The sequence below is a fragment of the Rousettus aegyptiacus genome, unplaced genomic scaffold, assembly GCF_014176215.1.
Source record: "Rousettus aegyptiacus isolate mRouAeg1 unplaced genomic scaffold, mRouAeg1.p scaffold_m13_p_4, whole genome shotgun sequence".
Taxonomy (NCBI): domain Eukaryota; kingdom Metazoa; phylum Chordata; class Mammalia; order Chiroptera; family Pteropodidae; genus Rousettus; species Rousettus aegyptiacus.
Window position 1 is genome coordinate 130,575,220 of NW_023416307.1, and position 27,244 is coordinate 130,602,463.

Sequence of the window (27,244 nt, forward strand, 5' to 3'; positions counted from 1 at the left end):
CTGACTTTTAAGAGAACGGGAACCATGAAAGTCTTAAGTGTTATAAAATTGACAGTTTCTCAGTAATTTCCATCATAAAATATCTTAAGCATAATAACAAAACAAAATGATGTTTATACAAATAGTTTGTAAAGATTGAAAAGTTCCACTCAAGGGTCATAATTATGATTAACACTGGATAACAAATTCTCACCTTCACTAGTCAACTGGGGCAAGATGTGGCCCTAGACTAATGTTCTTTTATGAGGAGTGGATAACCTGACAGGTCAGGAGCTGGTGCTCACTACTAGTTAGTTACGGACTGCAGTATGTTTTTATCAAAAGTTCACATGATTCACATAAATGGCAACTGCTACTGTTGCTAGAATGCAGCTTATAGTAAGCCTCAAATTTGTAACATTATTTGAAGTTTCCTAGAGGAAGCTGCTTTTTACCTACTTTATCCATATAATTGGTAAATTATTTCTTTATATGTTTCAAAAAGCTCCAAAGTTCAAAGTGGCATTCCCCCAAGCCACAAATGGAATTTCACTGTCGTTAATCACCAGACGAACCCCATGCTATCACTGAGGAAGCATCCATCAAATGGGGAGACAAGATGTTCAAGAGACCCTGTTAACCATGGAAATGTTCAATTACATTTTACCTGCTTGGAAAATATCCACACATTGTGATCAACATGTTCAAAATAAGGGTAGCAAGGTCAGTTTCATTTAGTACAGCCTGTCCACTGGCTAACAGACACCACTTAAGCTGAGGTATTGCCTGAAGTGGTCGCCATCCATCCATGCCTTGAGCCCAGCATCTGGTTTTTGCATTTAACATTCCTTTGGTCCACAATTCTTGCATCTAAATGAAAGCAAGCCGCGATTAAAAGCAGACAAAGCAAGATGAAAAGGTTTGCTAATGTTTTTTATTTTATAGTAAGCTACATACTTAACTATGGAATAAATATACAAGTTCGCTATTAAAGAACAACAAACTTTTGTTGGCAAGCCTTCAGGAACATAAATTTGGCTACTAATGTATGAAAATAACCAGTTAGCTGGCCAATCCATAGAGTATTAAGAAAACATTGGAAAAAATAAAGACAGTAGGCAGAGTGTAAATTGACCAAATTATACAAACAGAAGGCCTGGTCTTTTATAAAACTATCTTTGACTAAATTCCAATTGAGACTGGGAGGATGAGGATTGGAGGGCAGGGTCAAAACATCAGCAGATGTTAAGACAGAAATTACCTATGGACTGTACAGGCAATTTTTAATGAATTTCAGACTGCATATTAAAACCTACCTGTCTATACCATGTAGAAGCATTATAGTTTGACATAATTTTTAAAGTAGCAATTGTTATATAAAATACATTAAAAACCTGAGTGCTACTTCCATCACAATTGCTTTTAAACAATAAGGTCTGAAGACATGATTGTGTGTGTTTCTCTAGAAATGCAAGCCGTCTAATACTTAGTGTAGAAATTGAATGGCAGAGACCTTAGAGTTGGTGACGGTCATTCAAATCATAGTTTTAAATGATTTGTGTGCAAAGGGGTGCATAAAAAAGGTTAAAACTTTCATGAAAAGTTTCTCTAAAACACATACCTCATGAAAACCATATGGGCCACTCCTTTCTTTGTCAGCATTGCCAAAGTACCATTCCTTCTCACTCTCTCTTTTCATATCTGGAGCAGCTTCAATCACATTGGTCTAAGTTTTAAAAAGATTTATTTTTCAAGGCAGAAAATTAAGGGAGTAGATGTCTTTTATAAAAAGTTACACGATACTAATTTCTTGGCTTTTATCCCTTTAGAAATTCACCTAAAATTTTAAGAGACTTTAAGAATTAAGGGTTAGCTACAGTCCAAAAAAGTGACTTCCTTATTAATATGCACTTGAAATAAATGGGTCCCTACATTCGCTTGGCAATTTAAGCTAAATTTGAATACATATTTATATTCCTGATTATTAATAAATCTGAGGGCACTAAGCTTTAAGCAAAGAACAATGCAAACAGCTATAAAAATAAACATATATCATTAACCTGAAAACACAATGCTCAAAATACTTAAGTTCTTTTGAAAGAAAAATTCATTCCAACTAAAAGTTTCAATAACCACCTGAGAGCAGAGAGTTAAAATGCTAACAGGAAAAGTTTTTAGTGGTTTTAAACACTTAATTTACCACCCTCACTACAGATACTTCTTATAATTTTATATGTTAGTGTTTATGAAAATTAAAATAGAATTTTTATGTAGTTAGTAAATTTTATTAATTAAAAGTTTTTAAATGCTCTCATAACTATCAGCTTTCAGTTACTCATATAGAGGGAGAGCAGAGTGGTTGAGAACATAGACTTCTGGATTCTAACTGGCTCTGTCTCTTATTAGGTGACCTTGGGCAATACACTTAGCCAAAACCTAACATGATACATCTCCTTACACCAGAAGATTAAACAAAAACAAAACATAACACCAAAAGAAAAAAAAAAGAAGAAGAAAAGAAACCATCAATGAGCTAAACATGGATCCCCTCTATAAATTAGGTATAAGAAGGCAGCCTTTCAGTAGAGACTGGCAGCTCTGTTCTCTTACTGGCTGGTTTTTATAAGGTATCCAGGTTCAACATACTCTCAGTGGTTTCAATGCTAAAAGTTCAAGTTACATAACTGACGAATACGGTTTAATTCCTAAAGGTTGCATTGGCTTTAGAATAGGCACATTAGAGTTGCGGTTACTTTAAAAGACAAGAGACATTGGAAAAATAAAACTGGATCATCACCATCCATTTTGGATTGTTCTTAGAGTTAGTTTTCCTTTCTTGTATGACTTAATCTCTCAAGCATTAGTACTATCATAATTATTGGAGAAATACATTCATGACCACATATATTGATATATTTCCAGATTTTTATGATTCTTTTGATTCTAAAATTAAATTCCAAAAATGTTAAACTTGTGAAATCTAGATAAGCATACATACCTGCAATGGTACTGTAGCTCGGCTTACATGGAGATGCGCAAGGGTAAGCAAGTCCACAAGAATTCTAATTCCATTTGAATCCATGAGATCCTTAACATTTTTCTAGAAGACAAAAACATTTTCACATAATCTAAAATGTTTTTCTCCAGTAGGTACTACTACCTTAGAGGCTCTTAAAGAAGAAACTATTTGGAGTCTCTAAAAAAATTAACACATAATGGGTATTACTTGGTATTTTCAGTATTTTGTGTTAAAGGAACATTAATTTAGATAAAAAAGAGCAAATGTGTATATATGTATATATTACAAATAGATCACATAAAGAATTTTTACATAAATATATTCTGAGCAAAACAGAACAAGCATCAAACAAATTAAAGCCTGGAAGGAATAACATCCATGTAAACTGTCTCGTTCTACAATTATCCTGCATTTTCCAAGGTCCTTTTCGTATATAAACACATTATTCTATAATCAGAAATCAAATCTGATATATTAAAAACTTTTCAATGTTTCATTTTATGTCAAGCATTTATTTTACTTAAAAACTAATCCTAAAGATTCCCTAAGGAAAAATCAGGTAACGACTTCATTCCTTATTGTTCTTCACTTATTATTATCATTAATTTAATCAGTATTAGTAATATCAGGGCAGAATATAAATGGAACATTTGGTAAAACCTGTTCCCTCTAGGAGTTGAAAGCACACAGAACTTTCTAATCTAAAAAGAAAAGTTAATAAAAGAAACATGTCTGGATAATTAACTCATACTGTAATAATTTATCTTTTATTGCATATTCATGTGGCTTACATGGAAATAATAGCATACTTATGCAAAAATACTGTACCTTATTAAGGATTAACTTGTTAAGGAAGAGGATCAACCTATCTCGTTCAAGTTTATCTGTGCACTATTAAAATAAATGAGAGTTTTGTTATAAGTGAACAGCAACACAAAACATCATCATTGGACAAAATCAACCAACTAACGATAAAAAATAATGTCATCTTGTAAACAATAAGAAAATCAGAGAAGACTGTTAATTATTACAATTTTTCAACGTCTTACATTCTCTACAGTTTTTAATCTCTCTAATCTCCCTAGAAAGGCAGATATTTTTAAAAGTCATAAACAGATTACTTCAATATGTATCTTTAAGAATATATGTAAAAATTAAAATAAATGAATTAGTCCAAATGATACTCTTGAATTAAGTAAAAATTCTAAAGGATTAATGACATTTTACATAAACCATATCATGATGAATACAAACAAGAACAATGTCTGCCTAAAATATAAATGCTATGCCTCAATTACTCAGGTTTACTAGATTAAAAGTGATTTAGAATTTAATAATGCAATTTGGTGTAACAGTAAACAAAAAGGATTTTCACCTGGTCATATTATTTGCTAGGTATGTTGTGAGATCTTATTCAGAATCAGTTTCCTAATCTACAAAGCACGACTGACAGCTGAGGGAACTGTAAGAAGCACTAATGGCCATTATCAAAATTGATGAAATGGTTCTATGGCAGTTGGCTAAAATTTAAATTGTTAAGTGTATGAAGAATGTAAACACAAAAATAATGAAGTGTATACACTGCAAAAAGCAGGTAACACTCAAATTTGAGCTGCATGATGGATAAACTGATCAATTTGAACTTTCCCCATACCATGCTAATAGTGTTAAATGACAAACATTATAAATAAAAAAAATGGGCTCACTCTAAGTATCCTTTTTTTAGTCAGTGTAGTGCTAAAAAGTTTTACTGACCTCATGCTGTGAACTTTAGTATGCTAGCATCATTTAATATTTTTCCAAAATGGAAAACAAAAAGTAAACATAGCTCTAAAAGTCATTATTTCTTTTACACACCTGTCCTGCTCATCCATACTTAAAGACTGGCAAATAGGCTGCTAAAGTCGTTCAAAGCAGCAACTGAAAAAAAATAAACTGACATGGAAAGATACTAACCCATTAGTTGTTTTCCTATTTATCTAACTTATATTTATATAAGTACAATTTAAATTAAAGAAAAACTCATGAAGAAAGTTATGGTAACAGAGTTATCAAATAGAATTTAAATGTAGTTTTAAAAATTTATCATGTACCTCAATAACACTATCAAAAAGTATCTTTCTTAAATGATATCCTTACCCTCTCTAACATTCCAATGATGTATCTCGTATCTGTAAAAGGTCCTATTTCTTCATGGCATCTGCCATAAACAATAGCAAGGGCTTGTAAACATAGACACTTCATGTTTACTTTTGGAGTGAGCAGGAAACGATGATAGAGCTCATTAAAAAATTCATACCTACATTAAAAAAAAAATTCATGATAGAATTAGCCATGAAACTAATAGTGAAAACAAATATACAGTAGTCTCCTGCCCTCATCCTTGGGGGATACATTCCAAGACCCCCACTGGATGCCTGAATCCAGACAGTAACGAACTCTATACATACTGTTTTTTTTTTCCCTACATGTACATACCTCTGATAAAGTTTAATATATTAATTAGGCACAGTAAGAGATTGACAGTAATTAAAAATAGAATAATTATAACAATGTACTGTAATAAAAAGTTATGTGAATATGGTCTCCCTCTAACTTAAGGTATCTGAGAACCGATCTGTTAACTGAGATGGCTACTAAGTGACTAAGGGGCAGGTAGCATTTACAGTCTTGGGGATAATTCACGGGATACGGTAGGACAGCACAGATTTCATCACGCTACTCAAAATGGCACACAATTTAGAACTTATGAATTGTTTATTTCTAGAATTTTCCTCTTAATTGTTCTGGACTGTAGTTGACTGTGGGTAACAAACTATAAAAAGTGAAACTGCGGATAAAGAGGGACTACTATAACAAAATATAAAGACTAGCTTACGATCTCTTAATTGATCCACTTTCTTCATTCTCATCTTCCTCCAACAGTAATCTCAGGTAATAATCTCCTATTTTGATCTCCTCAGCCAGGCACTCATATTTTACCTTTATTAATAAAAGCAAATTACATTATTTTGGTGTATGATGGATATTTGGCAATTTCCACACAATCACTTCTTAAATTCTGTTCAGAGCTTTTTCTTCCCTTGATAAGGCAGGCTTTAAATTCAGGGGGGGGAAAAAATCACCATTTCTTAAAATATCTGGTTATTATTGTGACTATTTCAGTTAAATGGTAAGTGTGAGAATTATGCACCAATTTTATGAATATAAAATTTGATGATAAAAACTCTCAGGACTCCATGGTGTCCATAAAGGCTTAAGGGAAAAAAGAATCAAAGCCCTTTTAAGGGATAATCTGCTTCATTCTCTTCTTGGCTTGCCTTGACTAACCAAGGATTATATGGTCTTGCACCACATACAGTCTGCCCAATTCACACAAGCTACTTCAGGTCTTCCCTCATCTCCCAACACATCAACTACATTTTATGGTATACTTTTGTACAGCATTCAGTCTCTGTATGTCAAATTACCCCAGGCTACAGACTGGAGGTAATGCATGAGAGAGTAGCCCGTGATCAGAAGCTGGGGCAGCACCATGACCCTTGTACTCAGTTAGGCTGCTTATCTCAAGTAAAGATTTGCAGAATATTATAAAAAAAAAAATACTTCCTGACTAGGTTATCAGAATTATTTTACCAAAGCCTAAAATAACTGACTTCTAAAAATATAAATTATATAAAATGAAATACATAATGTATATCCATTTAACTTGCTTTCTATAAATTCTGAGCATCCATCAACTTCTATTTTTTAAGCATATACTGTGTGTACCATGTACTACTCTAGTATTCAGAGATACAACAATAAACAAACATAAAAGAGTTTTGTCCTTACAGGTGTAGCAGTTACAAAAGTAAAACATATAATAGCTGAGTGATAGTAAGTGCTATGGAGTGAAATAAAGTAGAGGAAGAGGACAAAGAGAATGTATATGTGTGTGTGTATGAGTGTGTATTTTTAAATACAGTGACTGGGGAAGTCCCACTTAGATGATGACATTCAGGAAACGACATAAAGGAGATGAGAAAACAAGTTATGAGGATATCTACAGAAAATAATGCTCCACAGAAAATAAGACAGCACATAGAAAAAGACCCCAAGTCAAGAACATGAATTTGGTGTTCTCCAAGAAGCCAGTGTGGTTGAAGCAAGAGTGAATGGGTGAGTAGGACTAAGACCAAAGAAACATAAGATTAGAGGTTACACAGATTCTGTCTTGTAAATCATTTTAAGGACCCAGACTTCTACTAAGTGAGATGGGAATCCCTAGGAACACCAGAGGACTTTGAGCAGAGAAGTGACATTTTAACAAGATCATACTGTTGCTATATTGATAATGAATTAATTGTAGCGAAGTAAGGGTGAAAGCAGAGAAACTATAATTCTATAATCCTAAATTTTAAAGGTATGCTAAATATACTTGTTGACAAATTAGATTTAGAGTATAAGAGAAATGATTTCAAAGTTTGTGACCAGAAAATAACAAGGAACCATTATCTAAGATCAGAAAGATTACAAAAGTAGGTCTGGGAGAAAGACAAGAGCAAAAGTTTTAGAGCTAAGTTCTAGATGCTTATTAGGTAGCTAATTATAGGATAAAAGCATTAAATCTAGGAAGGAAGATCTAAGCAAAAAAGGAAGCCATCATTATATAAACATTTAAAACCATGAGAATTGAGGCAATGATTATAAATGAAAATAGGTCCAAGAACTAATCCTTTAGGGCCAACCAACATTTAGTAGTTGAGGGACTAATGAAAAATGAGTAAATAAGGAGCAGCCAGAGAAGGAGAGAAAATCCAGGAGATTATAGATTCCCAAAACCAAAGTAAAGAAAGTTTTTCAAGAAGGAAGAAATAAGCAAAATCAAATTATTACATATTTTAGAAATGCAGCTGGGTTAAAGATCAAAGGCTACAGGGTCATAAGTATCTTCAAATTTACAGCTATAATAAGAATTTAAATTATACACAGGCACGCAAAATTATCTACTACCAACATGTTTCTTGTTCTTGTTTTGTCATTCTTCACATCAATATTTTAATAGAATAGCAAAACATAGTCACATTAAGAATCAAATTATAAGAATTAAATAAGCTATAAGGAACAAGGAGAACAGCTGTTTCCATGGAAGAAGAATGGGAAAAAAGGAGGGAAAACAATCAAAGAACAGATCTGGAATGCACAGAATCAAATTTATTAAAACTGTTGCATTATTCTCAGGTACAAATCCCAGTTACTTAACAAATTAATTTTTTATTTTTGTCTCATGCAGAGATTAAAGTTTTCCAAAATTACTTCCATAAAATTAAAAGCAAAAGGACATATGTTATATAAGTTAAACACTCCAAAAATAATACATGCTTATTTAGAAACCTAATCTACTACAAATATTAAAATTTACCTCAAATTCATGGTGGTTCCAGGAGATCACATTAGCACTACCAAGTTCTCTATCAATATTAAACGCTCTCATTTCAGATTCAAGACTATCTCTCAATTCTTCTCGTGTTTTGAAATTCCAAATTAGGTTTGACCTGGCGTGGTCCTGACCAAACCTAGACATACATATAACAGGAAAATAGTAGGAAGCAATTAACATTTTTAAAAAATCTATAAATATCCCTTACTACATCTTATAAGAATACGGTAGAATTATTAAACTTTAGCAAGTGTAAATAAAGAAAATAAAGCATCTAATAAGTAAGTATAGTAAAATGTTAATGGTAGAATTTTGGTGATAAGTATATAGGTATTCACTGTAAAATATTTTCACCTTTTCTGAATCTTTGAAAGTTTTCACAATAAAATGTTAGGGAAGAAAATGAACCCAAGCCATAAAACAAATCTATGTAAATTTCAAAATAAGAACACATATTTCCATTTTAATATTTATTGATAATATAATTCCAGCCAGAGAATAATAATAATCCGATATGAAATTTCGGATTGAGGTAAGAATTTCTGGAACTGGGTTTGAGGTGTATGGGATGAGCAACATTATAGATTAGAACTTTACAAACTACCCAAGTAAGAAACTGCCAAGCTCTGATTGCTATTTTTAAAATATCTTCCTTTTATTTCTGAAATAATTTAACTATTGTAATAAATCTGGACACAACTCTGAACTGGGGATGGATGGGCTTCATAGCCATTCATTTTCAGTCTGTAATCCTCCTAGAAAGTGTGATGTCAGAGTTCCAAGGAGTTCTAGGAAGGGACAACACAACTGAAGGATTCCTGAGGAAGAAAATCAAGGCATATTCTTAAGGCCATACTATGTGCATACTATAGACTTTAAAAGCACTGTGGGAAGTTTTCAAAGTACATATTTTTCTTTTATTAGCCAAGGTATAATCAATAAATCAGCTTCTAGACCGAGTACTGTGAATTATCTCAGAAAGTTTTGCAAATCCCCCAAAATGTTTGTTTCAAAGTCAGTCCTTCTATGTATATATATTGGGAGGAGGAAGGGGTTAATAAATGAGGAAAAGAAGGGGTTACCATGTTAGAAAAGCTAGAAAAGTATGTGTGAGGTAGGCTAACATTTATATCCATTTTCCATGAGTCTCATGTTTTCATCATTCACCTCTTTTAAAACTCCATTTCCAACAAGGCATAAAGAAGTTATGATGCAGTTATTTCTAAACCATAATAAAGTGTTTTAAGGTAAACATTTATAAGCCTTAATAAAATTTTAAAAGTAACTTTGGCTCCTTATACTACCAACACTCTATAAAAGTCCTTAATTTTATTGAAGCATCACTAATCATACCAAATTTAGCAGTTATAGTTCTTGACCTTGATAGCATAAAAATATCTACAGCAAAAAGTACTAGGTCTAAAAAAACAAATTTAATCTATGTTGGAGAAAAGGTTTAAAGTTTACCTATAATAGAAGAGATCCCAATTTGCTTCTATTTTTATTCTTTGTCTTCTCTTTCGAAGAACTACTGGTTTTTGATTTAAATTCTGGAAAAGGAAAAAAGTTCATAGTGCTCAATCTGAGGCTACCAGATAGGCTCAGTCAAAACATCCATCACTTTGTAAGTGATGTGAAACATTTCCTTCATCAAATTTTGGCAGAAACAAAATTAATGAATCAAAATCTATGAAATATGAATATATTAGATATCATGATGTAATGCTTTGACAGCATATATGTGTAGTGTTGATGAAATATTTTCCACGTAGCCTAAAGTTATTGTTTCAACACCAAACTTTGTTAAAGTTTATAGTGATGATTAATAAAATTTATAACAGTCAAAAACAGTGACTTGTTTTAAACACTGACATGCAGTTAATACAAAAGTCATGGGAAAATAATAAATGCAAAAGGTTACAGGTTATTAAACTGCTACCAAAGCCAAGAGAAACAAGTATAAATTGAAATAGCTAATGGACAAGAAATAAGTATCTACATTCAGACACATGTGAAGTGAGACTTGAATTTATTAGACAAAGAATATCAAAGATGACTCCACATGCCAAGCAGTTTAATGAATTTCACACATGTAGCAGGAACTTAAACTCACCATATTGTTTCTGTCCTGAATATAATTGTAAAAAGGAAAAAATAAAAATTTAAAGAAAATAAAAATGAGTCTCTAATTGCTAAGCTATATCTATTATACAGATTATACTAGGAATGTCACCCATATAAATCGCCTTCACTTTAAGATGGAAAACAGTCCACCTGCTTCTCTAAGTCTATGACTTAAATTTTAGAAAGTATAAACCCATTTGAGAATTCAAAGACAGCTATGGCCCCTATTCCAGAGAAAGACATCTAAATAAGGTTTACAACTGGAGGGGAAGATTTTAAAGATTTCTTCAAGTCTATACATGGACTGGAGGTTAAAATTTTTTGTCCCAAGTAAAACTTGTACGTATTTCAGACTCAAAAATTCTAATCTTCAGTGTGATAGAAACAAAAGTAGAAAGTAGTATAGATTAAAACATGAAAGTAGTACTTTCATTAAAGAAGTGGCAAATTATATAAAATGAAGCAAGAAAACAGACTAGATGACAGAACAAAAGGTAAAATGAGTAGGAACATTTTAAAAAGTAAATGCTGTTTGAAATATAAAACCTACTGTTTAAAGAAATACTTCCTACAAATTTTAATTCTGTGCACTATCATGAAAACTAATGTAAGGGAATGTAAACAAAGTTTGTAAACAGTTCAAAAATGTAGTATTAATGACAAACCTTTCCTTGAAATTAAAGAGTACTTTCTTCAGTTTTCCCTGCCCTCAGGACAAAAAGCTGGGAGTCTAGAGCAATGAAAATGTAAATGCTATACAGAAAAAGGACAACCGGCTCTCCATAAACTGAGCTGACTGATTTTGAGACTTAAGCTAGAAGCTCTAAATGGCTAAACAAATCTCTAAACTGAAAATAACATAAAGAAGTAAAAAGCCATTTTATACATTAGCCAAAGGTTATTATTAATTCAATGCAAAACATTAGCTACATATGGAATTGACTTCATAAACATTCTGATTATATAAGAAATGCAGTTAATTTCAAAGACTAGCTGGTTAATCTTGACAATGGTTAATTTTTAGACTTTAGCTAAAGCACAAGATCATTCCATATTTTGGTGTTAATATTTCTACAAATAAAATAGTACCAAGATTATTCGGTTTCATTACAAGTAATTAATACTTAATACAGTATCCTGGAAGAAATAATTAGTTTGCTACCAAAATAATTTCTTACCCGCATGTATCTATTTGGCAGCATTATTTGCTCAACACTTTAGATAACACTCCATGTAAACAAAACCAACAGACCAACAAAACATTATTGATACTAAAAAATCATTCTTTTCCCTCTGAATTGTCTTTAAATAACAGATGTTAACTACGCTTCTAGCTAAAATAGTTTTGTGTTCAAGCTTAAGCTGGATAAATGTGATGTATGAAATCTGATGCCAAAAACTTATTTTCAGTATAATTATATCCAAAGGCTTGAAACAACTATTATTTTAAATGGATTTAACTACCTGAAGGCAGGAGCTTATAATTTTTAGTAACTGTGAAAATCATTCACATCATATTTGTAGATTAGGTTTTCATTGGTCAAATGCCATAGCGATATTATGACCAGTCATGTCTATAGTGCTTTTATTACTATCTTGCTTGTACAGCAAAGCAACCCTATAGGATAGAGAAGGGAGGTCTTGTTATTCTGATTTCAGGGAAAAGGAAAGATTTTGAAAACCCATTTTGCTGTATGGATTAATAAGTGATGAAACCAGGCTCAAATTTAAGTTAAGTAATTCAAAGTTCAGTATCCTTTTTACTTTCCTAGCCATTTGAAAGCCTAACTAATGATTCTTTATATTGAATATATCACTCATACAAATTAGCATTAACCCATTAAGGTCAAGTTCTAAAGAACTTTATTTTGGTCTCAAATTTCAGATACCCACAAACTAATATTTGTTCTGTTGCATCTAATGCTTTATGTTAGGTATTTTGAAAATTCATGAGAAACTTTTCTTGAATAAGGAAATAGCTACCATAAATAAAGAGCAGGTTAAAAGAAAATAATATAAGTGTGGTCCACAAAAATTGTGAATTAACTTTTACCAGATATCTTAAATCATTCTTAACCACTGTATAATTCATCTTGAATAGAAGAATGTACATTACTGAATTAGATTCTGTAGCACATATTACATTCCGACAAATGAGACTAGAACTGTTTTAAATCTAATCTTGATTTGAGAAGCTAATATTGAAAAATTTAAGTACACACAGTAAATTTACTTTAAAAACGTGAATCTTATTTCCAAAACACTTTTCTGGCTAGCTGTGAATTAAAAAGCTAAACAAGGAGGACATCTTTATTCTTATAGCTACAAAACAAATTTCAGAGATGGAAATAGATACATATGAATGAAAATGTATGGAAACTAGAAGTTACAATAGAAAATTAAGAGAACTTTATATTAAATTTCATATGAAATATCTAACTAAAACCTTTACTGTTGATTCATGAAAGTATGAATAAAGAAAAATTTATGTAAAAATGTGAATCAATATTAGCCAACATTTCTTTAGGTGTTTAGTCTGAAATATTCAACTACCATCTATTGAACAGCGATAGCTGAAGTAAACCTACCTAAGATATACAGAAGTGCTAGAAGTTTGAAAGCAGATTTTATTTTTACCTCTTTTTGTGCAATACCCATTCTATCTCTCCAATGCATTAACACAAGATCCACTTTTTCTTTGGCAAATTTTTCAACTTCTTTAGCAGCTTTTCCAGCTAGTCTTTGCCACTCTGGAACTTTATTAAATTTTCCATACTGATCCTATAAAAAATGTTAAAAATCCATGATAGTTTGTCCCGTTTGAAATTTATTTTAATCTAAGTAAAGCTGAGTCACACAATTTATTCATATGATTAAATAAATATAAGATGTTAAGACTTAATGAAAATACAAAGTGAAAATTTCTACAATAAATTATACTTTTTGTTTGGGAAATCTTAACCTGTCTTAGTTTTCAAGATGGTTCCTTTTAGAAAGGTGGCCAGATACAAGTGGGAAGTGGGGGCAGACAGAGAAATGGGGTGAGGACATCTCGAAATGTGTTGATTTTCTCAAAGATAGCCCAACTTTAATAATTAAAATAGCTAATTATTACTATTCATAAATTAGATTGCAATAATAGGTATATAACTGTAATTATATAAGAAATTATTAAATTGTACACTTAAAATAAGCGAGTTTTTTGATATAAATTTTATATCAATAAAGTTATTATTTTTTAAAATACTATTCAATTTAGTGAATTCTTGGTTCATTTCTGAAATTTTTAGTGTGTTTCAGAAGGAAGTACTCTTTCATCCTGAAACGATACTTAGGACAATCATATTTACCATTGCTATTTTCACATTATCTCTAACATGCATCCGATCAGCATCCTTCTCAGGAACTGAATCTGAGCTGTCCAAGTATGCCAACAAGCCTGGTGGCTAAAAACAACAAAAACAAGGCATAAAATCCATTTTCAAAACTACACAAAAGAAAATTTAGCCTTCAAAACCCTAATAAATACTATAGTTTAGTTATTTAGGGTAGAATTTATTATATGAATGTCCCTATGATAAGAATCTTTTAAATTAAAAACAAATAAACTTAATAATCTTTTAACAGCATAACTAATAAAATATTATTGGGCAAGAAAATATAAATCTTTCCAGTTATTCGACTGACTTACCAAAATGCGTTTCAACAAGTTTGCTGCAGTTGCATTATCAGCTGTCCAGAGTCCCACTAAATGCCTACTTAGCTGTCTGAAAAAAGCAGACGTTGAGAAAGGTTTGCTGCTTTATCTCAGCTAGAACAGAAAGGAATTTTTAAAAACAAAATATCACATAAGAAGTATGACTACAGTAAAAAAATCATTCTGTTAAATATTAAAAATTAATTTTAATTTGGAGAAGCATGAAATAGTAATTCAAATATTGCTAGAATTTAGAATTTTCTCCAAATTAAAATGCTTCCCTGATACACTCACTAATTTTCAATAGACCTGAACATTAAGTAGGTTCTTACCCCATTTAAAGATAGGAAAAAAAATTGAACTTGATATAATTTGTTTGTACGATGAAAAAAAAAATTAGGCTTAATGATAGTTTGTATAACAAGTCTTGACAATAATGACCTTAGTATTCTGGCTTTCTCTGGAATTCTGAACATGAACAAAAGTCAACAGTTCTAATATAATATAACCTTTATGACAAGGTTAGAGATAGAAACTACTTTCAGTTTTGGAGTTTGGACAAAGACTTAAAGCACTTGAAGCAAATTAGTCTACTTGTCCCACTTTTGAGTTAACTAAAACCATATTTTGGTTCAAAGTGAAAATCTAGATCCATGTTGAACCTATGAGTTAGTATTTTATTAATCTTAATCCTCATGATAACATTTGTCCTAGGCTGGAAGCTCTTCATGAGCAAGTAATATATTTTATTCACCGCTGACCCTTCCGTTCTTTGTTAGGGATTCAACTGCCATTTGCTCTAAGAATAAACATGAAACCTGTGAGGGAAATAATCAAATAATCATAGTCACGTGTATTTAAATGTTATATTCCCAGAATAAAACGCAAATTATACTTTGTTCTGTCACCATAAAAATGAACACTACTAAAACTGTTCATTACTGTGCCTATTTGAAAGCTAACGTATTGAAGTAATTACACTTGTAATTTCCTTCACTGGCATTTGGTAGGTATCATATCAATGATTCCTAAAAAGGCTCTAATTAGGGATAAAAGAGATAACATTTTATAATAGCAATTTGTAAAAGATAGAGCAATGAAAATAAAAAGTGGTATTTCTATTATAATTTGACGGCTTTTCAATATTGTGATTGATCAGAGTAGGGAAAGTATCTGGTTGACAATAAAGAGGAACACAAGAAAACATCTAACATGGGGGCTTAATAGAATAAAACATCAAATAAGTCTCCTGTAATGAAAGATGACGTCTAGCACTGCTAATAAGGCCGTAAACCAAGGAAATAACCTTCCTTTTGCATCTTTCTGTCCTCTCAGGCAACATAAAAGACAACTTTTGTGGCCAGCATTTACAAGTGAGGGATGCACATAGCTTCTTATAATAGTATAAACAGTAGAAAACTATTAGCAAGGCAGCATACTAAGACATCGAATAACTGGACGTAGGTGATAAAGAAATTTATAGTATTATAAAATGAACATAAGTCAGCAATGTGTTATTTAAAAAGTCAAAGAGAACATAATTAAAAGTCATACCTTTTTTTTTTTTTTAATGAGTCATAACGTGGTATAATAAGGATATCTGACAGGGTCACACCCTGGGAATCATAAAGTTTAAAAGGGCTAGAATCCATATAGCCTGGAGTAAATGAATAGAAATATGTGTTTCCTTATATTTGAATCATTATTATAAAAAAGATGATTTGCCAAAGGGAAAACTGTTTATAAGAGATTTAGGACAGGCCTAGGTTAGACTGGTTAGTAAATTCTTACAGTACAGTATCTGACTGACCAAAGATATTTAAAAATTGATTATGCGAAGTTTTCACATGGGGTCATCTACATGCAGGATAGTCAGAGAGAAGTATAAGAAGAAAAAGCCTGGGCATATGGTTCCTATTTCTACATGCTTCTAGGCACTCTTTTCCACATTCTAGTTGCATGACTATAGGTGTAGAGCCTGATAATAGGATAGTGGAGGAAAAAGCAAATAGTTTTATTTTTTTCCTCCCAAGTTATCCAGGGGCAGGGGCAATGATCATTTCTGCATAATTCTTAAATAAAAAAAAAAAAGAGAACAAGGGAAATCAAAAACGAACAAACAGAATGAAACATTTGTATAATCGAAACACTTATTCAGTTTGTTTCATGTAATTACTGAATTCATTATCTAAACAGCAAGTTAATTTACAGCAAATTAAATTTAACCTACCTATTTGTAAGCATCCTTTGATCTGAGCTTATGGTAAACATCGCAGTATGCAAATGTCGAGGTAAGGCACCTTCACTTAGGGCAAGCTCCTGCATTTTTGTAGCAATTTCCTTGTCACCTTCCTTGGGAAAAACGGTAAGATGATCCCTAAAGCAGCAATCTAAAGCAAGCTATCCTAATTTTGTAAAATTGATTTTACATCTCTAGATAAAATAATCATTCAGTACACAATAAAACTTAAAAATGTACCTTCGATTACCCTCAAAATGACACAGGTGAGTAGTAGTACGCATAATTTTAAAATTATTATTTGCCTTTAGAATGAAGTTTAAATATTTCCAGACAAAATTTCCTATAAATTAAACTTCGCTTATTAATTAAGCAAAGGTTCATCCCTGAGTACATATTAGCCAACAAAGGGGAGAGGTCACAGGGAAATTGCCAATTTCTACCAAAGGCATCTGCAAATCTGCTTGCTTCTGTTATTAACAGTATATTAATTTTCATAGTAAACACAATTCTCTATTTTTTTAAAGAATGATGTGATATAAGAGTAATTCTTTTTATTCTGATTTTACTTATATGGACTCAGTTTGGCAACAGAATAGAACAGATAGAACACCTAATCAAAGTAATTATAGAACTATATAAATTAAGCAAGCAAATGTGATATTTAAAACAACTGCCGAAAATTAAAAATGGTTACAATGTTACTTAAAAAAGTATAAGTATATAGTACAACTGAATATGCACATATGTCATTTGAATAAATATGTAGTATATATACGAACATATATATAGTATGTATACATACATATATCATTTAGAACAGTAAATAGTCTAAGAGGAAATTTAAAAAATGCTAATAATAGTTAACTATGGATGGTAAAAATACAGATGATTTATTTTTATTTATTCTGTGTATTTTTTCTGAACTTCCTGATGTATCTTCAAAGACCATATAATGCTTTTACAATCAGAAAAAAATATTTCAAGATACTGGTCAAGATTTCAGTGTAAATAAATAATATTATCATTACACAGACATCAGCTCTTGTCGGTGGCTATGAATCTGACATATGTGGTTTGTACTGAAGCCAAAAATAGGCATTTTGGTTATACCTGGCACTCAATAAATACTTCTGAATTAATGGCAATACAGTGGTGGAGCAGTGTCAGGGATACACTTTTGTTTAGTCTCTTGATCCTAACTGTCCTTGGCTACTGCAAGCTCTGTAAATGAGAGATTTGGTACTTTGGAAGCTAAAATGAGTATAGATAGAACTCATTAGCAAGAGGGAAAATTAGCCTTTAGTTGTATATATACAATAAAAATACAAATAAGCTTTTGATGTTCTACCAGCTTAATTCCTATAATTTTTAAACAGCTACAGTATACTAGTTCTGTGCTTATTATTTAGCTACACGTTATACTTATGAGCTACAATTGCCAAGTCTTTTGATAAATGGGGCACTCTTACATTTTATCCAAATTACTACATGATAACAAAAGAATGCAAGAATTCAAAAGCCATTTAGACTGAAGTCAAATAACTCTACCAGCAATATTTATATATAATTTTTAATAGCTACTTAAGAGTATACTAATTCTGTGTTTTTTAGCTACATGTTATATTTATGAACTACAACTGCTGATTGTTTTGATGAAAAAAGCACTCTTACATTTTATCCAAATTATTACATGTAGCAAAAGAGTACAAGAATTTAAAAGTCATTGTAAACATCCAGTAAGCAACTTGACATTCATAGACACAAATCACAACTCCTAAAAAACAAAGATAAAGCAACTATTTTGGAGAAACAATATCCCAATTCTGATGCTATCATGTCCTGTTCTCTTAGAGGTTAATTACAAATGCACTTTAGCATGAGGAACTAATTTTTAGTACTGTTCTGATTTGATACCACTTTGCTATAAACTGAAACGTCATTGACAGATTTCTATGTAACTTCAGTACCTGAAGATTCCAATACCATCACCACCAACTACTCCCAAAAAAAGAACAAGGAAAAATTCTAACTTTTAATTCTTTTTAAATAAAACAAATAATTTAGGAATAGCAAGATTTATTTGCTCTTATCCCACTTAAGAATTTAAAACTTAGTTTACTACTGTGAATTGTTTCTGCAATTCATTGTAAATGAATTTCTGAATAAAGATTTAAAATTACTTTCCTCACAAAGAAAAACTGCACATTTCCCATAAAAGATTTAAAGGTAATTTTGTCAGCTTCAATTAAAATAGCCAATCAACATTCAACTAAGTTAAAAATTTTAAAATTGTTCTCTTACCTCAATTATTGCCTTCATAACCAATCCAGCTCCCTTTATAATTGCCATGGAAGGATGCTTTAAAATGGGGTGGGAGGGGGTGGGGAATGTACCACAGAATAAAATAATTTTATTCCAACATATTTAGTTTTTGCTTTTAAACAATATACATGATTTTATAAAGGTATAAAACATAAAATAAAGAATACATCTCAAAGTCAGATGAGTTTGGTTAAAAATTTTAAATATTCTTATAATACACATTCTAACAGATACTTAAAACAGAGTTTACATTAATAGGAAATAGCTGATACATATTTGAATAATATTATACTTATTTGAATGGTAAATATCAAGCAATGTTATCAAAAATAGAAACTGACATTTATAAGTTAATATAAAATATCACACACACACATGTATAATAAATACTACAGTATCACACTGCTAGGGTGTTAGGTAGATATGAGTAACTGGGGAATGAAAGCCCCTCCCAAAGACCTCCCTAAGTACCTCTCTGGAACATTCATTTTATGGTTATAAATAACCCCTACATCCTGAGGTTCAAAGGAGTGAAGATCCATAAACTAGTGGCTGGTTTAATCCATCCACAAGCGCTTGTGCAGTAAGTCCTACATTAACCTTATGCCCTTAGCCTCATTACACCATCATTATAATATCATGCCTATGCTCGGAATTCATGAATCTAATCATAACAGACCGAATTCTGGGTAACCGCATGTGCAGTAGGCAAAATGCTCTATAACAGCTAAATATCAATCAAAATGACCTCACATGCCAATCATCGAGCACCACCCTCGTAACATCCCATCACAGCCCTTCCTAATATAATACAGCCTTCCCCACTTCTGAAGCTTTACAGCCCTCTTCACTGTAACCTGCCCCTCCCTTGGAACATACTTTAATTACACCTTTTGTTTCCAGCCTTCTCTGACATAGCCCATTTCTCTCTCGAAATGTATTTTAATAAATTTTACTTTTTCTAAATTTCGTTCATAGGTAATTCTTTATTGTGTTGGCGAAAAGAATCGAGGTACCCTTCAGTGCTACTGAGGTGACGATCGATTGTAAATCGCCCCAACGATAACAATATGAGATAATATTTTAAATTGCTTGTAAACAGCCCTGCTAAAGATCATCTTATTATTTGAAAATTTGTAAAGACAAGGGAACTTTGGGCCTACCACAGGAAAAAAAAATGAGTTTTTCATCACTTAAAGATGGGTGACAGAGTCAAAAAGTGAATAAAAGCCATTGATAAAGCTGTACATTAAATACCAAGTCTGTGGAATTAATGTCCTAATGTAATCATGTACTAGGCTGTATTTATCAACAGTACTATAGGATCACACAAGCAATACTTTAAAAACAAACTGAACCAAAAAGTGGTTCTCTTTGATTAGTTCTTATCTGATAAGAAAAATACAAGCTCTTACCTGAAAGAGTTTAAAGAGGGTTCTTCCATTGGACGCTACCATTTCTAAGAGCATATCAAACTGCTGCCCTTCTGTTGTCTCACTATATGGAGCACAGAGGGCAAAAGTAAGGAAGTCCAAGAGTGAACTAATAACCAGGGCACCGGTCCCATGATCCTGAAACAAAGTAACATTACCTTGACTCAGGATAGAGAGCTTCATTCAAACATAGCAATAACGTGTTTCCTTCTGTTATTCTATGTTAGAAGTAAACATTTAATTTCTCAACAAGAGGTTTGAAGTTTGAAGTAGTACTTGTTTTACTAATGTAGCAAACTTGTTGCTTCCCATCTCAAAAGGAAAATAATTAAAATTTAAATTTTGAGAGAATAACAAACTCTTCAAACATGTACAACTAAAGTTAATGTAAATTTGTATTAAAAGCAATCATTGACAATACTTGCAAAAATCTGGCAATTCGATTATGTTCCTTCTAATAAGATTTCATTGATTGCCTGTCTCTATCTAATATTGTTAACCAGTGACCAAAGAACAAAGATTAGGCTTATTTTTTCTTTTTTTTAGAAAGGCTTATTTCATGACATTTTAATAGAAAGACAAAATATCAAAAATCTGAAATATCATTATAAAAATCTAAAGGCTTTGCAATCCATCCCTACTATATGAATGGATATAGTCCTAACATAGAAAATTTATTATTAGTGACCAAGCTGAACTACGACCAATATTGACCAAAGTTAAGGGCCATAATTAAAAAACTGTTCATGTTGCAGTTCTGGAACACTTTTCAATAAAGTGTGGTATCTATAATTAAAATAAATTTAATTTCAACTTACCACATGGGAATTAAATTTCTCCAGTAAGTTTTCCAGAAACTTCTTTGAAGAGAGAAGAGAAGCTTTGTTTAGCTGTTCTTGTCTTAAGTCATAGTCATCATGCATGGGCTATTGATTAAAAACAGTGATAATTCATGAGCACTCCCATGTGCTGGCATCATACAAAAGTCATTTACAAAGCATATTCATTAAACACAGAAAGAAGTGATAAGACAAGGAGGCGAAAGTAATGGTTTCCCTGGGGGTCTGATGAGACTTTATAATTTACCCATCAAGTTACTGTGGGTAGTACTGCATGGGGTACTTTCTCAAAAGTCAGAAATCTTCTCACAAGAGAAATAACACCCATTCCTGCTTCCTCAATTTTATAATTTAAATTTGAAATAAAAGTTAGCATTGAAAAGCAAGTACTAAAATTTATAGCAAATATTTGTATCAAGGTGATTATCTTTTGCCTCTTGGGATAACTGAGAGTACAAAAGGATTCCAGAATAATAGTTAGGAATAAAGATAAAATCCTAATTCTGCTCTTGGCTACATCTGACCTTAAACAAGGAAAGTTACTTTAACTCTTAGTCTCCTTTTCCTCAGCCATACTGTGGGAATAAAAGTATGTACCTGTCTCATAACACTGTTACAAAGCTTAAGTGAGATAATTCATGTAAAACACATAGCCAAAACCTAAAGGGTAATGAGGGCTCAATGTGTTTGTTTGATACTACAGGTATTTTATGTTCTAATTGTCCCATTAATTCTTTCAATGGATTTACTTGTAGTAATAAAAACAATAAAATTCACTTTTGGAAATAAATGCAATGTGATTACTTAATTTGTTCTATGCCGAAAAGTTGCCTATAACACTTTACATAAAAATAAAGTACCATCTACTCTATACAACATTGAGTAAATCAGAAATTTCAAAGCTATACTGAATAACTGCTTTCCCCCCGCCATACAAGTTGTCACCAAGTCAGACCTCTACTTCCCAAACAGCTTTCAAATGTACCTTCTTTAGCCTCTATCCTACCTTGGCATCCTTACATGGTCTACCTGCCTCTGACTTTACCTGTGATCTACTCTCTGCATAGGACCCTTGAGCTTTCTAAAATTTAAGCCTGACAGATTACTGCTCCCCTGATGAAAAATTTTTCAGTTTTCTTATTAACCGGTAAAAAATCTAGCTTTTTTGTCTGATATGAAAGGGTTTTTTTTGTGACTAACAGCATATATCTCTAGCTATAACTCGTAATCCTGTGCACCCCTAATACATACTTTATGATATAGCCACTTTCAATTATTTGCGTCTTCCCAAACATGCCTTTGTATATGCTATTCCCTCTCCCAGGAAAGCTGCCTCACAGCTGGAAAATACTTGATTGTCCTTCAAGATTCAGATCAAAAGTAACATCTTCCAGAAAGATTAGCCTAGAATCTTTTATCTTCCCTTTACCACAAAATCAAAATTAAGTGCTGCTTTTGAGGGATTCCATGGTCTCTGCAACTTTTTATTGCACACATATGCTTACCTTATTAAACTATCAGTGATTTCAAGGAGGGAAGGAGCTTTACCTTAACACTTTTGTATATCTATTATGTAGCATAGTGTCTATAAGATGTGCTAAACGAATGTTTATTTGAATAAATAAATGGTAATGAGAGCAATTTAGGAAATACAGAAACACTGAATTTCATCGGTAAAATGGGTTTGTGGAAATTTAAATCATCGTTCAATTTAAGAAAAACACTACTTACACACATGAGAGCACAGAGCATATCAACAGCTGCATGGATTACTCCGTTGTTGTTCCTCTTGAGTGCTTTTACTACCTTCACTCCCAGACGCTCCCGAAACCTTGGGGGGGTCAAAGTATACAACGGCAATATCAGAGCATTATTCTATCACTTCATTCTTAAAATATAACATAGTAAGTCATCTTAAGTTTCCATTGCATTACTGAAGCGATTACATATTTTGAATCCCACTTCTAGAACATACCAGTTTTCATAACTTTCTTTCTTTGAAGGGGAAGACTTTATGGCTAATTAAAACTAAAAGGCATGTAATTTCCCATTAGAATTCACTAAAACAAGAATCAGTAATATTATGGGTGAGTATGATACCAATATACCCCTTCAGTTCCACTCACCTTCCTTTTTGCCCTCATGAATAAAAACTACTATATCACCATATAAAAGTTATCAAGCTCAGTCAGCTATAAAGAGGTAAATTCTTGATTATTTGTTTTGAATTGTTCAAATTCTCTAAAAGAAGTTATGTTTCAGGAGACAACTTACTTTGGAAGCTGAGTAAAGGCTAAAAAGCCAGCTTTGGAAGCCACAAGCCTCCTCACGGCCTGAAACTGACTCTCGAGTTCTGCATTTGAAGCAACAACATCTCCCTCTTGGGACAATAATGCCGTTATGGCATTATTGATCAGTTTTTCTTTGTTTTCTGAGAAGAGACCCTAGGTGAACAAATATTATTTCAAAAAAGCTTCCATACCAAAAGTTAATGACAATGAACAAATTTGGATACAATTTATCTTACATCCTGTGTCACTGCATGCAGAACTCCGCTATATGAAATATTAGCATTGAACCTGAATACAGCATCTGCAAAGTTGCCATCTGTAAGGAGATGAAAAGGTTCAAAAAGATTTAGAGATCTGCATTCTTAATTCTTAAATTATTATTCATTAGCTGGATAGAAATACAGTTGCATTTAAAATCAATACTTACTTGGAGGTGTAGCCAGGAATCTAAGATGAAGGCTCTCTACTTCTTCATCCACAGGCATGCTGAGTAACCCCCATCGTTGACCTTTATGGGTTGATGTCATTTTTACACAAACGTCTCTGTTACCAGAGGCTCTTACTCCATCCAGCAGACTTGCTAATAAGGAATCTCTAAGTAAAGTTAAAAAGGAAAAAGGTTTTAAAATTGATAACTAAGGGGAATTTTGATTCGGAATGCAACATAGGCCCTTTAGCAGGTAACCTGTTCAGGTGGGTATTCTAGGTACAATGGGGAGCACAAAAAAATGGGCTTTAGGAGAAAGCCTAGTGTTTCAATATTAGCCTCCTCATCTTGCTGTCACCTACCTTGTATAAGTTAAGCACAGTAGCTTTACTGTTTTTCTGCTATTTCTTTAAGATTATTTTTAATAGTTTTACTGAGGAATAACTTAAAAATCGCAAAATTCACCCAATTAAAATATATAGTTTGATAATTTTTAGTAAACTTACACAGTTGTGCAATCATCACCACAATTCAGTTCTGGTAAAATTCTATCACCCCAAAAAGTTTCCTTATGCCCATTTGCAAAAAAAAAAAACTCCCCAGGCAACAACTATCTGCTTTCTATCTATATAGTTTTTCATCAAGGGATAAAAAGAGAAACCACAGGCTGGGAGAAAATATTTACAAAAGAGACATCTAATAATGGACTGTTATCCAAAATATATGAGAAACTCTTAAAATTCAACGGTAAGAAAAACAATCCAATTTTAAAAAAAATGATCCAAAGTTCTTAACAGAGACTTTGCCAAAGATATACAGATGACAAATAAGCATATGAAAGATGCTCTCCATCACATGACATTAGGGAAATGCAAATTAAGTAAACAGGTGAGATACTACTACATACCTATTAGAATGGTCAAAATTTGGAACACTGACATCACCAAATGCTGACAAGGATGTGGAGCAACAGGAACTCTCATTTGTTGCTCGTGGGAATGCAAAGTGGGATAGCCACTTTTGGAAGACGGTTTGTCAGCTTCTTACAAAACTCAACATTCTCTTACTGTATGATCCAATGAACATATTCCTTTGCATTTACCCAAAGAAATTAAAAACTTATGCCCATGCAAATCCATACAGTGATGTTTACAGGAGTTTTATTATTCAGAATTGTCAAAACTTGGAAGCAACCAAGATGTCATTCAGTAGGTGTGAACAGATAAATAAGCCATGCCACATCCAGACAATGGAATACTATTAACTGCTAAAAAGAAATGAGTTACCGGTCCATGAAACGACTTGGAAGAAAGTTGAATGCATAAAACCATGTGAAAGAAGCAAATATGAAAAGCCTACAAATTGTATGATTCCAACAACAACACTGGAAAATGCAATATTATAGAGGAGTAAGGTTTGCCAAGGATTGGGGGTGGAAGAGAATGAATTTCAGGCAGTGAAACTAGTCTATGTGACACTACAATGATGGATACATGTCATTATACATTTGTCCAAAACTATAGGTTCATTAGTTTAACAAAGGCACCAATCTGGTGGGGGATGTTTATAATAGGGAAGGCAACGCACATGGAATTTGGGGGAGGTGAAGTAGGACTTATACGAGAAATCTGTGTACCTTCTGTTCAATATTGCTGTGAACCTAACACTGCTCTAAAAAATAAAGTCTATTTTTAAAAAAACGTAATAGAAATTAAATCATAATATGAAGTCTTTTGTGTCTTGCTTATTTAACTTATTGTATATTTTTAAGGTTCAGTCCTTTTTATTGCTGAGTATTGGACTGAGTAGATACACAGCATTTTTGTCTATCCCTTCACTAGGTAATGTATATGTGGACTGTTTCTAGTTTTGGCATTATGAGTAATGTTATGAACATTCACATAGCAAGTCTTTGTGTGGGAATATGTTTTCATTTCCCTTAGGGCAGAAACTTAGAAGTCGAACTGCTGGGTCATATATGTTTGATCTTTTACAAATTGCCAAACTGCTTCTCAAAACAGTTTTGTTATTTTACATACTCAGTAGCAATGGATGAGAGTTTCAGTTTCTCCACATCCCTGCCAACAACTGGCACTGCTAGTCTTTTTGATGTTACCCATTTTAGTGGCTACGTAGGAGTTTTAATTATCTCTTCCCTAGACTCACATCTTTTCAGGTGTTTATTTACCACTTATATATCTTCTCTGGCAAGGTATCTATTTAAATCTATTGCCCATTTATTATTGTTTTGTTTGTTTGCTTGTTTATTTAGTATATAGTTATAAGAGTTCTTTATATATTCTGAATGTAAGTCCTTTATCAGCTATATGTTTTCCAAATATTTTCTCCCTGTCCGTGACTTATTTATTTCCTTTAGTTAATGGGCAGTTTTAAGTTTTGAACAAAGTTTAATTAGTCAAATTTTTTCTTTTATGAATTGTGCTTTTGGTATATCTACGAAATTTTTTTCCAAATTTAAAATCACAAAGAAATTGCTGCACTTTCTGAATGTAAGCTTTACCTGTAATAATAGCACTTCCTAAGTACTATCATTAAAATTAATCAATATAATGTACATAAAGCTACATAATAGACATGACAAAGTGTAAGTATTGAAATTCTTCCTCTGACTGGAACATCTGCACTATTTTTCAGAAGTTCTCTTCCTTGAATTCAGGGCAGAAAAAAATACAACCTTTCGCTTAAGATACCAATTTTGTTGACTTTAAATCAAAAGCTTTCTAAGGTAAGAAAATTACTGCTCATACCACAGGAAGTGAAAAACACTTCAATAAGGTTATATTACAAACAGTGGCAAAATGTACATAACTGTTTCAACTGTTTTAAAAACAGATTAAGTCTCTATTTACTAAAAGAACTGCCTGGAATGTAAACGCTGCTAATCCCATGACAATGGTTTAGTATATAAAGGGAGATAGTCATTCACTGAACAGCACAGCACAGCACAAGGTAAGTATGTTTACCTTACAGGAGGCGTTTATGAGCTATAGCATCTCACAGGTTTGCGCATCAACAACCAAGCCACAGTAATATAAACATATGAATATTCCACTGAAAAATTAGTAATTAGCCTAATAAACTAACACAGAAAAGTAACTTTGAGTATAGTATTTTAAGCGACTTGCTGCTTTAAATATCCAAGAATTTAACAATGAAAAGTAGTAACTGCTATTTTAAAATAGACTTTAAAAGCTTTTGTTTCCGAAACATTTTATTTTCATCATTTCATTTAAAATCAAGTCACCATTTTTATATTCTCTTTCGTAATTTGACAACTGAATGAAGGTCATTTAAACATACAATAAAATAATGCTGTCTTTACTTAAATTACATAATTTAAAGTTCTGGATTGTATATTTGTTTTCCCTCTTTGAGGGAGCACTGTGCCTTGCACATACTAGACTCTCAAAAGCTTAATGGATTTAAAA

The 27,244-nt window shown here is 32.1% G+C and overlaps 1 protein-coding gene across 3 annotated transcripts in view; it reads right to left on the bottom strand.

Moving 5' to 3' along the window:
- Window positions 1-27,244, bottom strand: part of DNAJC13 (DnaJ heat shock protein family (Hsp40) member C13) — a 108,144-nt gene that overhangs the window by 43,741 nt on the left and 37,159 nt on the right. For 2 of the 3 annotated variants that reach the window (XM_016140295.2, XM_016140296.2), the window contains exons 10-29: window positions 23,796-23,962; window positions 23,605-23,684; window positions 23,352-23,521; window positions 22,809-22,908; window positions 21,057-21,164; window positions 20,221-20,376; window positions 18,785-18,841; window positions 16,472-16,593; window positions 14,236-14,311; window positions 13,895-13,990; window positions 13,182-13,325; window positions 10,534-10,548; window positions 9,888-9,970; window positions 8,403-8,556; window positions 5,877-5,980; window positions 5,138-5,297; window positions 3,827-3,889; window positions 2,978-3,079; window positions 1,601-1,705; window positions 647-849 (exon numbers count right to left, since the gene is read on the bottom strand). In XM_016140295.2, the coding sequence (XP_015995781.1) occupies window positions 647-849; window positions 1,601-1,705; window positions 2,978-3,079; window positions 3,827-3,889; window positions 5,138-5,297; window positions 5,877-5,980; window positions 8,403-8,556; window positions 9,888-9,970; window positions 10,534-10,548; window positions 13,182-13,325; window positions 13,895-13,990; window positions 14,236-14,311; window positions 16,472-16,593; window positions 18,785-18,841; window positions 20,221-20,376; window positions 21,057-21,164; window positions 22,809-22,908; window positions 23,352-23,521; window positions 23,605-23,684; window positions 23,796-23,962 (2,265 nt within the window). The remainder of the gene's footprint in view (window positions 1-646; window positions 850-1,600; window positions 1,706-2,977; window positions 3,080-3,826; window positions 3,890-5,137; window positions 5,298-5,876; window positions 5,981-8,402; window positions 8,557-9,887; window positions 9,971-10,533; window positions 10,549-13,181; window positions 13,326-13,894; window positions 13,991-14,235; window positions 14,312-16,471; window positions 16,594-18,784; window positions 18,842-20,220; window positions 20,377-21,056; window positions 21,165-22,808; window positions 22,909-23,351; window positions 23,522-23,604; window positions 23,685-23,795; window positions 23,963-27,244) is intronic. The other variant, XM_016140298.2, reaches the window with a different exon arrangement.